General features: G+C 49.6%; 1 protein-coding gene and 1 non-coding gene across 3 annotated transcripts in view; both read left to right on the forward strand.

Moving 5' to 3' along the window:
- GALNT16 (polypeptide N-acetylgalactosaminyltransferase 16) overlaps window positions 1-13,042 on the forward strand; it is a 93,333-nt gene that overhangs the window by 70,741 nt on the left and 9,550 nt on the right. The window contains exons 8-13 of one of the 2 annotated variants that reach the window (XM_045448115.1): window positions 1,563-1,647; window positions 1,945-2,048; window positions 7,599-7,725; window positions 8,995-9,087; window positions 10,728-10,811; window positions 11,959-12,240. In XM_045448115.1, coding sequence (XP_045304071.1) covers window positions 1,563-1,647; window positions 1,945-2,048; window positions 7,599-7,725; window positions 8,995-9,087; window positions 10,728-10,811; window positions 11,959-12,133 — 668 coding nt within the window. In that variant the 3' untranslated portion in view covers window positions 12,134-12,240. Of the gene's footprint in view, window positions 1-1,562; window positions 1,648-1,944; window positions 2,049-7,598; window positions 7,726-8,994; window positions 9,088-10,727; window positions 10,812-11,958; window positions 12,241-13,042 lie in introns of those variants that run through there. The other variant, XM_045448114.1, reaches the window with a different exon arrangement.
- TRNAQ-CUG lies at window positions 5,461-5,533 on the forward strand. Its single transcript has one exon. It is a non-coding gene; the product is annotated as a tRNA-Gln (tRNA).

Raw genomic sequence — 13,042 nt, forward strand, 5'->3', positions numbered from 1 at the left:
ATAGCTCCAAGCTAGTCTTTTGTCTTTCTCTCCCTGCAAACACTGACACATCCTTCCCCAATGCTGCCAGCCCTGGGACCATGGCCACAGGTCCTGGCAGAAGGCATGATTATGACAGTGTCTTGGGCGGGGAGGGGAGTCCTCAACCTTGCATGACTTCTAATACGTATAGCTGGAGGTGGTGTGGACACGGGCTGTCTAATACGGTAGCTATTAGCTCCATTTGGCTATTGAGCTCTTCAAATGTGGCCAGTCTGAATTGAGATGTGCTGTAAGTGTAAAATACACACCAAGTTTCAAAGTCTCAGTATGAAAGAATGTAAAACATCTCCTCACGGGGCGCCTGGGTGGCTCAGTCCATTAAATGACTGATCCAACTCCGGCCCAGGTCATGATCTCACGGTTCATGGGTTCGAGCCCTACATAGGGCTCTGTGCTGACAGCTTGGAGCCTGGAGCCTGCTTCAGATTCTGTCTCCCTCTTTCTCTGCCCCTCCTCTCCTTGCTGTCTGTCTGTCTCTCTCTCTCTCTCAAAAATAAATAAACATTAAAAAAATTATTTTAATATCTCCTCAGTGATTTTGTATATTGATTACATGTTGAAATGAAAACATTGGATATATTGCACTAAATATATTATGCAAATCAATTTCACATGTTCTTACTTTTGAATATGGCTACTAGAAAAATTTAAATTACGTATGTGGCTTGCATTTCTGGCTTGCATCTTATTTCCTTTGGACAGCTCTGGTCTAGACTTCAGAGTGGTGCTGTTCAATAGAATAGCCATATTTGGCTACCTAAACTTAAATTAATTAAAATTAGGTAAAATTCAAATTTACTTCCTAAGTTGCACTAGCCACATTTCCAGAGCTCGGTGACCACGTGTGGCGACTGCTTACCATATTAAACAGTGCAGATACAGAACATGACCATCATTGCAGAAAGTTCTATCGGACAGGCGGCACTAGACAATCTGTTGCTAGGAGCTAGTGGGCAGAGTGGTTTTCCTATTTGGGGCCCAGAGTTCCAAAAAATGGATACAGCAGTTCCTTAGATCTTGGGAGTTGAGTGGAAGTCTGAAGGGAGCCAGGCATTTCTCCTTTAGGAAAATCACCTCAGGGCCTTTGCATTTGCTGTTCCCCCAGCTAGAATTCCCTTTCCCCAGATACCTCTCCATGAATCAGTCCTTCGTTCAGGTCAAATGTGACCTCATTAGGGAGTCTTTCTTGACTACCCTTACTAGAATAGCATGGATACCTTTCTTTTTTTTTTTTTTTTTTTTTTTTTTTGCTTTTCTTTTTAGCACTTTCCCCCTTCGACTAGCAGATTATCCTTTTATTGATTTATCTTTGTAGTCTCTGTCTTTCCCAGTAGATTCAAACTCAATGAGGACAGGGGCCTGTCTCATTCTGAGTGAAGGAACGACTGCATGAATTGCCCAAGGCCCTCTATGAGCTGGGCTCTGATCAAGGGAGACACCCAGGGCTGGCAGAGCGAAGGAGCAGCCACCGCCAGCAGGCTCTGCCCAGAGCTCTGTCCTCACCCTGCTCTGTCCCTTAGGATTTGACTGGAGCCTGCATTTCAAGTGGGAGCAGATCCCTCTTGAGCAGAAGATTGCCAGGACCGACCCCACCAAGCCCATAAGGTCAGTGCAGCTTTGGGCTCTGCAGAGACCCCATCCTTCCCTGGGTTGAGGGCCTGGGAGGCTGCTGGGGGGCCGTTTAGTTGCTGGTGCTCCTGCGGGTGCGCGATCTAAGTGCTGACTCGGTTCCAGGTCCCAGGGACAGAGAGGACAGAGGCCAGGGAGCTGGCCAGATATCCTGCCCCTGTGACTCTGCAAGCAGGTGATTGCGGGGCAAATGGCCCAGGGTTCTGGAACCATCTAGAAGGGCTCCCAGCTTCTCCAGCTCATGCATTGCCTCTCTCCTCTCCTTGCTCCTAGGACTCCCGTCATAGCTGGGGGAATCTTCGTGATCGACAAGTCCTGGTTTAACCATTTGGGAAAGTATGATGCCCAGATGGACATCTGGGGGGGAGAGAATTTTGGTAAGTTGGAAAATAACAATAGCAATAATAACAATAGATAACCTGCTCGAGCACTTTCTATGCACAAGGCCCTGTTCTAAACATGTATTAATGTGTTTCATCCTCACAACCTCACAACAATCTGAGGTAAGTACTATTTTATCTCCATTTTACTGATAAAGAAACTGAGAGAGAGGTTAAGTAATTTGTCCAGAGCCACACAGCTAGCAGCCAGAGAGATTTAGGTGGTCAGGGGGAGACTGTGGCCGCATGGCTAGACGTGTGTGAAAGAACATACAGACTTGTAGCCTGGACTGCAGCTTAAACATGCGGCAGCTTCTCTTCCAGAAGAGCCGGGCGGGGGCAGAGTGGACTTTGGTGGTCAAATGTAAGTAATGGGGTCAGATGGCCTGGGTACAAATACTGGCCCTACTACCTGTAAGCTGTTTGGCCCTGGACAAGTTAAAGCCTCCCTAAGTCTGTTTCCTCAAGAGGCCGGTATGAATACTAAATGAGAGATGAGTTAAAAATGTTTGGCGTGGGGGTGCCTGGGTGGCTCAGTCGGTTGAGCAACTGACTTTGGCTCAGGTCATGATCTCACAGTCCGTGGGTTCGAGCCCCACATCGGGCTTGGTGCCGACAGCTCAGAGGCTGGAGCCTGCTTTGGATTCTGTGTCTCCTTCTCTCTCTGCCCCTCCCCCACTCGTACTCTGTCTCTCTCTCAAAAATAAAGACATGTAAAAAAAAAAAAAAAGATTAAAAAAATATATGGCATGGTGCTGGCAGCCATTATCATTACTTTTGGGGCCATGGGAGCCCTCTCACTCCAGCAGGAAAGGCAGGAGCCCAGCAAACCCCCAGGGTCACCTGTGAGGTTCAGTTAGATAAAGACCCGGTACAGATGGAACACCCAACATGGGTAATTCAAGGGGGGTTACTAAAAAGCCAGTTCACACAGCGCAGGCAAGATACAGACAGCCGCAGGGACAGTACTGGGCTGGGCTGGTGGCTGCTATGAAGTGTAGCCACCCCAGGTCTGAAAGTCGGGGAGGGAGTGCCCTCTGACAGGAGCTGTGGTCTTGGGGCACCTGTAGCCAGCCCACAGCACCGAGGTAGAGGGTGTGGGGGGATGAACACCCACCCTCACTCTCCCCTCTCCTTGCTCTGACCGACCCTGCCAGCCCACAAGATGGGAGCCTGGTGGTGCGGCCCACGCGGCAGGGAGTGGGGTGAAGGATGGGGAGTGAGTGCTCGGGGGTCTCCAGTTCTTGCTCCTGTGGTGACCCAGTCCTTTGCAGAGCCCTCTGTTTCCTTCTTCATCCTGCCCGGGTTTCTTGCAAAGTAAATATGGCTGGTGGTATTGCACCCATTTACCAAGTGGGAAAACTGAGGTGGATGCCGCCTTCCAGATTTCAGTCAGGATGCTCCACGTCTGACGGGGGTATGGAGTGCCTCTGCCAGAGCCCTTTAAATGTGAGGTGTGATCAAAGCAAACGCTGGGTTTCTGAGAGGTGAGGAGGGAGTCTTCCTTCGCTCTCCCTGGTCAGGACACAGATGAGCAGCGGGGCTTACAACAGGCCTGATCCCAACTCAAAACCAACTGGAGTGGAAACAGGCGTGGAATGTTCTCCCCTTTGTAACTTACTCTTGGAAACCGTTTCCAGACAGGCCTTTAGAGGAGTAAATTCTGGGAACAAGGGTGCGTTGACCCTTCCGTTCTGACCTCCTTTGCACATGTTTTGGGCTCAAGTGGCCTCCTGTGTGTTCCTGGGAGCTTTGGCAAAGCCAGTTTCCTGCAAAGACTCTGAGGACTAGGAAACTAATGGTCTCTTCTGCATCTAGGAGCCTTTTTCTTTTGTCTTTTTTTTCTTTTCTTTTTTTTAAGGCTGGTGATTGACAGAGAAACAAGTGACTGATCAAATAGTTAACTTCAAACTCTGCCTGAGGCAAGGGCTCAGTGGTTGGGGAACTTGAAAGGTGAACCACAGAGTGTTTCTGGGAAGGGTTTTGTTTCTTAGAAGAAATTCAAAGAAATTTCTAGGCTAGCCATGGTGCTCAGATGTTCAGCTGCTGGGAGCAGTTTTGAGCCAGGAGAGGCCTGCCACTGGTGGGTTTGGGCCTTTTGTTTTATTCCTTTGTTGAAGGAAGGGAAATGTCCAAACTGAGACTGATTCCCGCGTCCCCTCAGAGAGCCAAACTCAGAGCCCAGAGGCCACCGTAAAGGCAGGCGACAAACATGAAAACCTTGGGATTCCCATTAGAGAGCCTTTCATTATTTTTTCTTTTTTTTTTTTTTAATATGAAATTTATTGTCAAACTGGTTTCCATACAACACCCAGTGCTCATCCCAACAGGTGCCCTCCTCAATGCCCATCACCCACTGTCCCTCCTTCCCACCCCCCATCAACCCTCAGTGTATTCTCAGTTAGAGATCCTTTTATTTATTTTATTTATTTATTTTAACGTTTATTCGTTTTAGACACAGAGAGAGACAGAGCATGAATGGGGGAAGGTCAGAGAGAGGGAGACACAGAATCTGAAACAGGCTCCAGGCTCTGAGCTCTCAGCACAGAGCCCGATGCGGGGCTCGAACTCACGGACCGCGAGATCATGACCTGAGCCAAAGTCAGTCGCCCAACCGAATGAGCCACCCAGGCGCCCCTAGAGATCCTTTTAAAAGACAGTCCCATCAAGCCAGTCCCCTGCTCCTCTGCTCGTGACCCTGCAAGGACTCCCTCAACACTGACAGCAAAACCCAAAGTCCTCGTGCCTTGGGTCCTTCCCCCACAGCATACTACCAGCTCTGCCCACATCTCCTGCCTCTCTCACCCGGCCTCACTCCACTCCAGCAGCTAGCCCTGCCAGGCCTCTTTGCCACCACCAGCAACTTGCCATGCCTGGGACTTGCCGCCTACTCTAGTCTCTACTTCTTTTCCCTTGCTGGTCCCTCTGCCTGGAATGCTTGTCCCCTAAAAGCCACACGAGTGGCTTCCTCACCTCCTTCAGGACTTAGCTCAAATGTCCCCTTCTGAGTGATAACTTCCCAGTCAGTCTAATTAAAATTGTAGCCCCCCCCCCAGCTCCCCCTTCTTCAGCCCCACCTGCTTCCTTTGTCTCCATTGTACTTACTACCGCCAGATAGACTACGTATTTTATTCATTTTCTGGTCTACTTGTCGTTTTCTTTCTTATTTTAGTGAGTCCCTGTCTCCTACCCATCAGTGTAAGGATTCTAGAACAGCATACAACACATAATGAACAGGTTCCCGATAAAATTTTACTGAATGAACGAAAGAATCTGGTTCAAACAGTGCAGCTTGCTGGACAAAATGTGAACTTGACATTGTAATTCTGCAGCAGAGTGTTTGGGTGATCTTGGAGAGGTTAAGATGTTTGAGCTTCCCAGTCCTGATTAGGAACATGGGGATAGGGGTGCCTGGATGGCTCAGTTGGTAGAGCATGTGACTCTGGATCTCAGGGTCATGAGTTCAAGCCCCACATTGGGTATGAAGCCTACTTAAAAAGAATAAATAAATTTACAAAAATAAAACAAACAAAAAGCCCATGGGGATAATAATACTAGCTTCATCTGCTTGCTGTGAGAATTAGACCTGGCATGGCACATAGCAAGTGCTCAGTAAATGGGTGATGCTTACTGTTCGTTACTGCCTTGTGGATAATGACAATAACAGCATGGACAGTATGGCCTGGTGGGATGAAGTGACTTAACTAGCATAACCAATCTAGTCTGGCAGAAATGGAACTAGAAAGTAACTCCTCTGTCCCCCAGGTCTGCCCCTAGTTCTAAATCTCAGTTGTTGAACCAGTTGCAAAGCTCATCCCGGGAGAAGGGACACAAGCCCGGCAGTCTGCAGGCCTACCTAGGAAGCCCATTAGCATACCCGACCATGAGCATGGGTCCGGATATGCCACATGTCCAGTCCTCGCCCCTGGCCTGTGTCTGGAAGCTGCCTGCTGCACACAGTCTAGCCAGAGGTGGGTGTTAGTCGCAGCGAGGGGGCTTGGGCCCTGACCATCTGTGCCAGGTGAGAACCCCCAGACCTGGCCAGGGACCAGTGTCTGTATGGCCAGCTGGGGAGTGGGAGATGGACCAAGGCTAGAGCTCATGAGAAAACGGTCTTCCTTTTTTTCAATTAAAAACAAACAAACAAAAAAGGATTATGTATTTTCTGGGACAGGAAAGAGGTGTTTTAATGTCACAGGGTGCCCACCTGCAGGGTTAATATGAAAGAGTAATCAGAAGAGATGATGTGAGGTTCAGCAAGCTGCCAAGATGGGTCCTTGCCAGAAGTGACGACTGTTGAGTGTAGAGTAGAGTAGGCAGGGGCGCCTGAGTGGCTCAGTCGGTTAAGCGTCCGACTTCAGCTCAGGTCATGATCTCACTGTTGGTGGGTTCAAGCCCTGCGTCGGGCTCTGTGCTGACAGCTCAGAGCCTGGAGCCTGCTTCCGGTTCTGTATCTCCCTCTCTCTCTGCCCCTCCCCCATTCACACTCTGTCTCTCTGTGTCTCTTGAAACTAAAACAAATGTTAAAAAAAAAAAATTTGAGAATAGAGCAGGCAGCTTGTGCTGTTCCCTTCCGGGAAGCAGAATGGCCACCTTCTTGCATCTCCCAGCACGAAGAGGGACCACAGTCACCTGCAGAAGCTCATTCAGCATCCCAACCACTATCAAACAGAAGTGTGTCTCAAGAGGGCCAGTGGTAGCCTGTGCATGGAGACCACCTGCGCCAAGAGGGAGGTCCGGGGCCAGAAAGAGTGGCCCGTGGCCTGATTGGTGGTGGGTTTCCCAGCCTCATGGGTGTCTAGGACTGACTGATGAGCAAATGCATTCTTCCTTAGCAATGTCTGGATGGGGCTTTGTAGTCAGAGGCTGGAAATGATGCTGCATTTGATTCGGTTTTCCTTCTGCTCATGGTCTTGGTGTTCCTTCAAAGCTTTCCCACCTGGGCACCTGGGTGGCTCAGTCCGTTGAGCCTCCAACTCTTGATTTCAGCTTGGGTCATGATCCCGGGGTCATGGGATCGAGCCCTGCGTTGGGCTTCGCCCTGAATGTGGAGCCTGCTTAGGATTCTGTCTCTCTCTCCCTCTCTCTCTCTCTGTCTCAAAAAAATAAAACAAAACAAAAAAACTTTCCTCTCCTAGGGCTCAGATACGGGCAGTGTGTATGGGGAGCATGTAGGGAAGGTGTGTATGTGTGGTAGGTATGGAGGGGACGTGTGTGGAGGGTGTGTGTTTGCGGTGTGTGTGGAGGGGGGAATGTGGGTCAAAGGGGTGTATATGGAGGGTATGTGTGTGTGTGGTGTGGGTAGAGGGGGTGTGTGTGGAGGGGGCGTGTGTGTGCTGGGGGGCGGGGGTATGTACATGCACGGAGCGAGCGGTCAGGAACATGTTCAAGGTTGGGCATACCCCAGGTAAATGGCCCCAGGAACCCTGAGCCCAGCACATGCCTTCAAAGAGACACCAAAGGCAAGGGAGGCTAGCTCCTCCTGGCCTTCACTCAGTGGGGACCTTCCAGGGGCTCTTCCTTCCTGACGGCTGCCATTTCTTGCAGAGCTCTCCTTCAGGGTGTGGATGTGCGGTGGGAGCTTGGAGATCGTGCCCTGCAGCCGGGTGGGCCACGTCTTCAGGAAACGGCACCCCTACAACTTCCCTGAGGGCAATGCCCTCACCTACATCAGGTAGGTCACAGTGCAAAGGGCACCAGGCTAAGAGCTAAGACACCTGGCTTCTAGACCCCAGCCCAGTCAGTTACTCGTGTGACTCTGGGCAGGCACCCCACCTCTCTGGGCCTCAGTTTCCCCATCTGTTCCCTCCAATTCTGGGATTCCAGGTACTTTCAAGGGTGGAAGGATGAAACCGAGTGTGGACGCCAGGCCTCCCTTGTCTTGACTCTCTTTGCCCGGGAGTATATTGGAAAACTGACCCAATGCCTACCTGGGAGCTGCCCTCCACTCACTGGGCCCCAAGTTCTGGTCATGGATGCCATGTCCTGACCCTGACTTGGTCAGCATCTGCCCACCCATGTCCCCAGCCCCAGGATGTGCTTGGTCTTGAGGGGGAGTGGGCAAGGTCCTAGAGACCAGCCATTGCCTGCTCTCCTGGAGGGTGTGAAGGGGAGGCGGGGAAGAGTGTCATGAGCACCCCCTTTGAGGACAGTTTTTTGGCTTGTCAGGCCCGTGCTCCCTTGTTTGTAGCAGTGGCTCCCCAGTGTAGCTAACCGAATGGCTTAATATTTTGGTTTGCTTCTCCCCACCCCTTTTTGCGTTGTTTCTATAATGATAAAAGTAACACGTGTTCACCATAAAATGCAAGATATTATATATACATATCTGTCCACACATGTGCTTTTACTCTTTACGTCACATGTGGAGAAAAAAGCAAAAGTCCCTTTTACCCAGTCTGACTCCTATCCCCCTTGGCTCTCTCGAAGTAACTACTGGGTATAGATTTCTGGTCTCTCATTTCGGCCCTCTGACGCATTTTCATGCACGTACTTTAGGTGGAGGGAAGCACACATACCACAGCTTTGTGTTTTACGTACATAGGGTCAAGCTGTGTGTTCTTTCTGCAATGTGCTTTCCTGCTGCTCACACTAAATTCTAGACATCCTTCCATGGCACGTACTCCATCCTGGAGAAGTAGGGGTCATTATGCTCCTACTGGTGAGCATTTAGGTTGCCACCCATGTCTTACTAAACAAATATTTGGTACATGTCCTTTTGCCCCCATGTAGGTATTTTGGCAGAACAGATGCCTCAAGTGGAGTGTCAGGGAGCATACAGACATGAGCTGATGGACGTTGACAGATTACATAGTCATTTATACCATCAGTATTATTTCACGCACACTCCTGAGATCCTCAACACCCTGTGCTGCACAGAGCTGATCTTGATCCTAACTCTGTGACCACCCTGGTGACTTCGTTTTGCTCCTTCCTCCCCTTTTAGGAATACCAAGCGCACTGCAGAGGTGTGGATGGATGAATACAAGCAGTATTACTATGAGGCCCGGCCCTCGGCCATCGGAAAGGCCTTTGGCAGGTGGGCCCCCTCGACCAGCCCCGGTTTGCCTCCCTCCGCCCACGTTAGCACAGCCATAGCAAAACACAAACCGTGGACTCCAGGGAAGAACTCACTGTCTCCTCGGCAACTGAGCCCCTCCCCACTGGGCTCTTGGGAGTCGGGGGATATGGTAGGATATGAAATGTGAGATAGGACTGGGTTCTTGAGGAGCATGCAGCATCTTGGGAAGAAATAAGCAGAGAGGGCTCGCTTACGAAGAGCTGCCCGTTCACAAGCTGCCTGCAGGAAAAAAGACATCTGTGGGAGTACTTAGTGCCCTGCCCGACTGTCTGCGGAAAACACTTGGGGTTTTGCCGCCACCCCCTGCCGTTAGCCTGTTTTCCTGTCCTGGACTCGTGTGACTACCGTCTAGTTAAGCATTTTCAAAATGTAGATTGGTTGTAAAATCGATTTCGTGGGTCGTGACAGTCATTTAAAAAAAAATGATAGACCTAGAACACTATAGATTAGTACAGAGCAGACTAGAAAATAGCACTTGATTGCAGTTAAGGCTAAGTATTGTTCGGTGAAATTTATTTCAGTTATATGTGCGTGTGTGTTTAGTCGTATTTGCACATGGGAATACTCGATCACAGTATAAGATGTATTTATTTCTTACTTAAGGTTGTGGTCAGAAGGCTGAAAACATTAGCAATCATCACTGAATCTTCTTGCCTCTGTTTACGCATAGGTAGCCCTTTAAAAAAGAAAATCTGTGTCACTATTTCTGTTAGTGGCAAACTGACGTTTACTGACTAACTACCCTGTGGTAGGCTCTTATGCCCTCTTAATTCATTTGATTCTCCGAAAACCTTCCGAGATAGGTAGTCATGTCCCCAGTTTACCAGAGAAGAAACCGAGGCTCGGAGAGGCAGTGAAGGTCATCTGTCAGTGGCCATTCTGGTCAGTGAAGCTGAGGAAGCTGGGGAGATCAAACTGTGGATCCATGGGCACATCGGAGGGTTCTTATTTGCCAAAATTCCCCAAAGATGTTTAAAGCATGCTTGTCTTATTTGACCCTTTCTGCTAAAACTGGAATGCAGGAAAGGAAAGCTTGGAGTTCACTGATGCTCTGCTCTCTGTGACAATAAGGACTAGGGAGGGGGCACCTGCGTGGCTCAGTCACTTAGGCATCTGATTCTTGATCTCGGCTTGGGTCATGATCTCACAGTTCATGAGATCGAGTCCTGCATCAGGCTCAGAGCTGTTAGATTCTCTCTCTGAGCCGGGATTCTCTCTCCTTCTCTCTCTCTCTCTGCCCCTTCCCTGCTCATGCACTCTCTGAAAGTAAATACATTGATAAACTTAAAAAAAAAAAAAAAAACCCAAAGGACTAGGGAGTGCTGAGGTGTCAAGGAGTGAGAAGCCAGGGTAAAGCAGGACCCTCCGTGGGCTGCCCTGATCCTGCAAAGTGAGTGGGAATTTGAGGAAAGAAATGAGGAATCGCCAGGATATTTGGAGTGACCTTGCAGGTTGCAGAATGATTTATGGCTGGAGGGCAGGCTTGGACAGCCACTGGTCCTGCCCAGCCTGGGGGTAGGCGGACAGAGGCGGCTGGCCTCCTGGGGCTTCCTCCCTGGGCCCCCTTGCCAAAGCCTGAGCCTTTCTTACTGTTTCAGTGTAGCCACACGGATCGAGCAGAGGAAGAAGATGAACTGTAAGTCCTTCCGCTGGTACCTGGATAACGTCTACCCAGAGCTCACGTGAGTGTAGCCCTCAGCTGGTACACCCAGCCTGGGTGGGGTCAGCAGCTAGCTTGGGGGACCCACACCCTGAGATCTCCTCATCGCGGGCAGTCTGGCTCTTTCTAGCTGTCAGTGTGTATCTTCACACGAAGGCTCTGGGGGAATAGGAAGGACACCGCTGGGAGTTAAAAGTGAGATGTGGTAGGAACCAAACTTTTAACAGACTGGGTCATAGCGCCAGAGATGGGCTTTGTCCCCATAGGAAAACAACTCTGCATTACATAGCAAAAGCCACAGAAATAAAGATTCATCCCCTTCGACTCTGTTCCCTCCCTTCTGGGAGTATATCCTAAGGAAATAAGAACAACCAAAGCAAAAACAAAATAAACAAAAAAAACTATTGACAAGCAGATGTTCGGTTGTAGGCTTCTCTGCTGCTGTGAAAAATCAAGAGACAGCTAATAATAGGGGATTGGTTTACTGAATCCCAATTCCTGGATCTAAACAAATACTATGCGTCCATTAAGACTATAACCATAAAGACTGACAAAACACTGGCAAATGTTTGCTCTGATAGACTCGAGGCAGAATGCAAATGGCGTGCCCGCTCGAGCCCTAGGGCATCTGAGTGTGTGTGTGTGTGTGTGTGTGTGTGTGTGTGTGTGCATGTGTGTGTGTGTGTGCATGAGCTGAGCTCCCGGACTGTGGGTGAAGCTGTAAGGCAGGGGTGGGGCAGTGAGGATTCCTTTTTTCTGGTTGCAAAATCCTTTTCAGCAGCTTAACTGCATCCACATGGCTCATGTCCTCACCTCCTTCAGGTCTTGACTCCAATGTCCCCTTCTGAGGGACACCTCCCCGAACAGTCTCTGTTTGCAGACCGCCCCTCCCCCCAGCATCCCCTGCCTAGTTCACCCTCATCACCATCCAGCGCCTGTGTGGCTGGTTAATTTTGTCACCTCCCCACATGTGACAGTAAGCTCCGTGAGGGTAGAGGTGTGCATCTGCTTGTTCACTGCTTTAGCTGTAGCCCCTAGGACAGTGTCTGTCACAAAACTGACGCTCAGCTCGATAAATATTTTTAACTGAATAAATTGCATGGTTAATAAGCCTCAATAGTAATAACTTGGAAATTAGCATTCTCCCTTCTATATAACTGTCACCTTAGGGAACGGGTTATTTCATTAACTGCCAGCTTTCTCCCAAGGATGCTGCTTCGCTTTCCAGAACACTCCACCCCTCAGAGCCTGCATGTCCTTGAAAAAGGCAAGTTGTTGTTCTTTGAGTGCAGATTTGATTTTTGGAAAACAGCTGTATTAGGTGTCGCCAAGTCCAGTGAATAAGGCGATTACCCCAGATAATGGATCCTGGGTCCCACACAGAGCATGACAAGGACTGAATCAAGTGTCAAGAATGAACTGATTCTGGGGCGCCTGGGTGGCTCAGTCGGTTAAGGTCCGACTTTGGCTCCAGTCATGATCTCGAGGTTTATGAGTTCGAGCCCCATGTCGGGCTCTGTGCTGACAGCTCAGAGCCTGGACCCTGCTTCAGATTCTGTGTCTCCCTCTCTCTCTCTGCTCACCACCCCCACTCCCCCCGCCCCAAGCTCACACTCTGTCTATCTCTCTCAAAAATAAATATTAAAAAATGTTAAAAAAAGAATGAACTGATTCTGGGAGCAGATTTAAAAGAATTTCAAAAACAATTTGAGCAACAGCAGCATCCTTGCAAAGGGTCGGCGGCCTAGAAAACCCAGCTCTCCCGACGATGGCTGTGAAGGGAAGAACATTAATTTATAAAGGTATAATAAATGAACCGCTTTTTCCAGTGGCCACTCTTAAGGGGAAAGTTTCATCCAGACGTATCATTTCTGAGGGAAAAAGCACAGTCGTCCCTTTACCTCCTGTCAGGGTTCAGACAACACTGGGCTGGAGCCACGGCCAGGAGCTGGGAAGCCCATGGGATGCATCGGGGAGGAGCCGGAACGTGCCTTTCCTCTCCACGCCTGGTCCCCACACACATTCTCCCATGTCATCCCCGGAGGAGCAGGAGGAAGAAGGATTTTCTAACACTCAGAAAGCTGGATCCATCACAAGACAGGAGAGAGGCTGAAACCAGCCATGTTAAATGAGGAGCATGAGTCATCTGTTTGTTCTGGCACTGCGGGGACGTTTTAAAAAGTAGTTTCATTGGTCAGATAGAAACTGCGCGCCTCCTTCCTATCCAGGTTACTCATCCTCGGTCCGCTGTTC

The sequence above is a fragment of the Leopardus geoffroyi genome, chromosome B3, assembly GCF_018350155.1.
Source record: "Leopardus geoffroyi isolate Oge1 chromosome B3, O.geoffroyi_Oge1_pat1.0, whole genome shotgun sequence".
NCBI lineage: Eukaryota > Metazoa > Chordata > Mammalia > Carnivora > Felidae > Leopardus > Leopardus geoffroyi.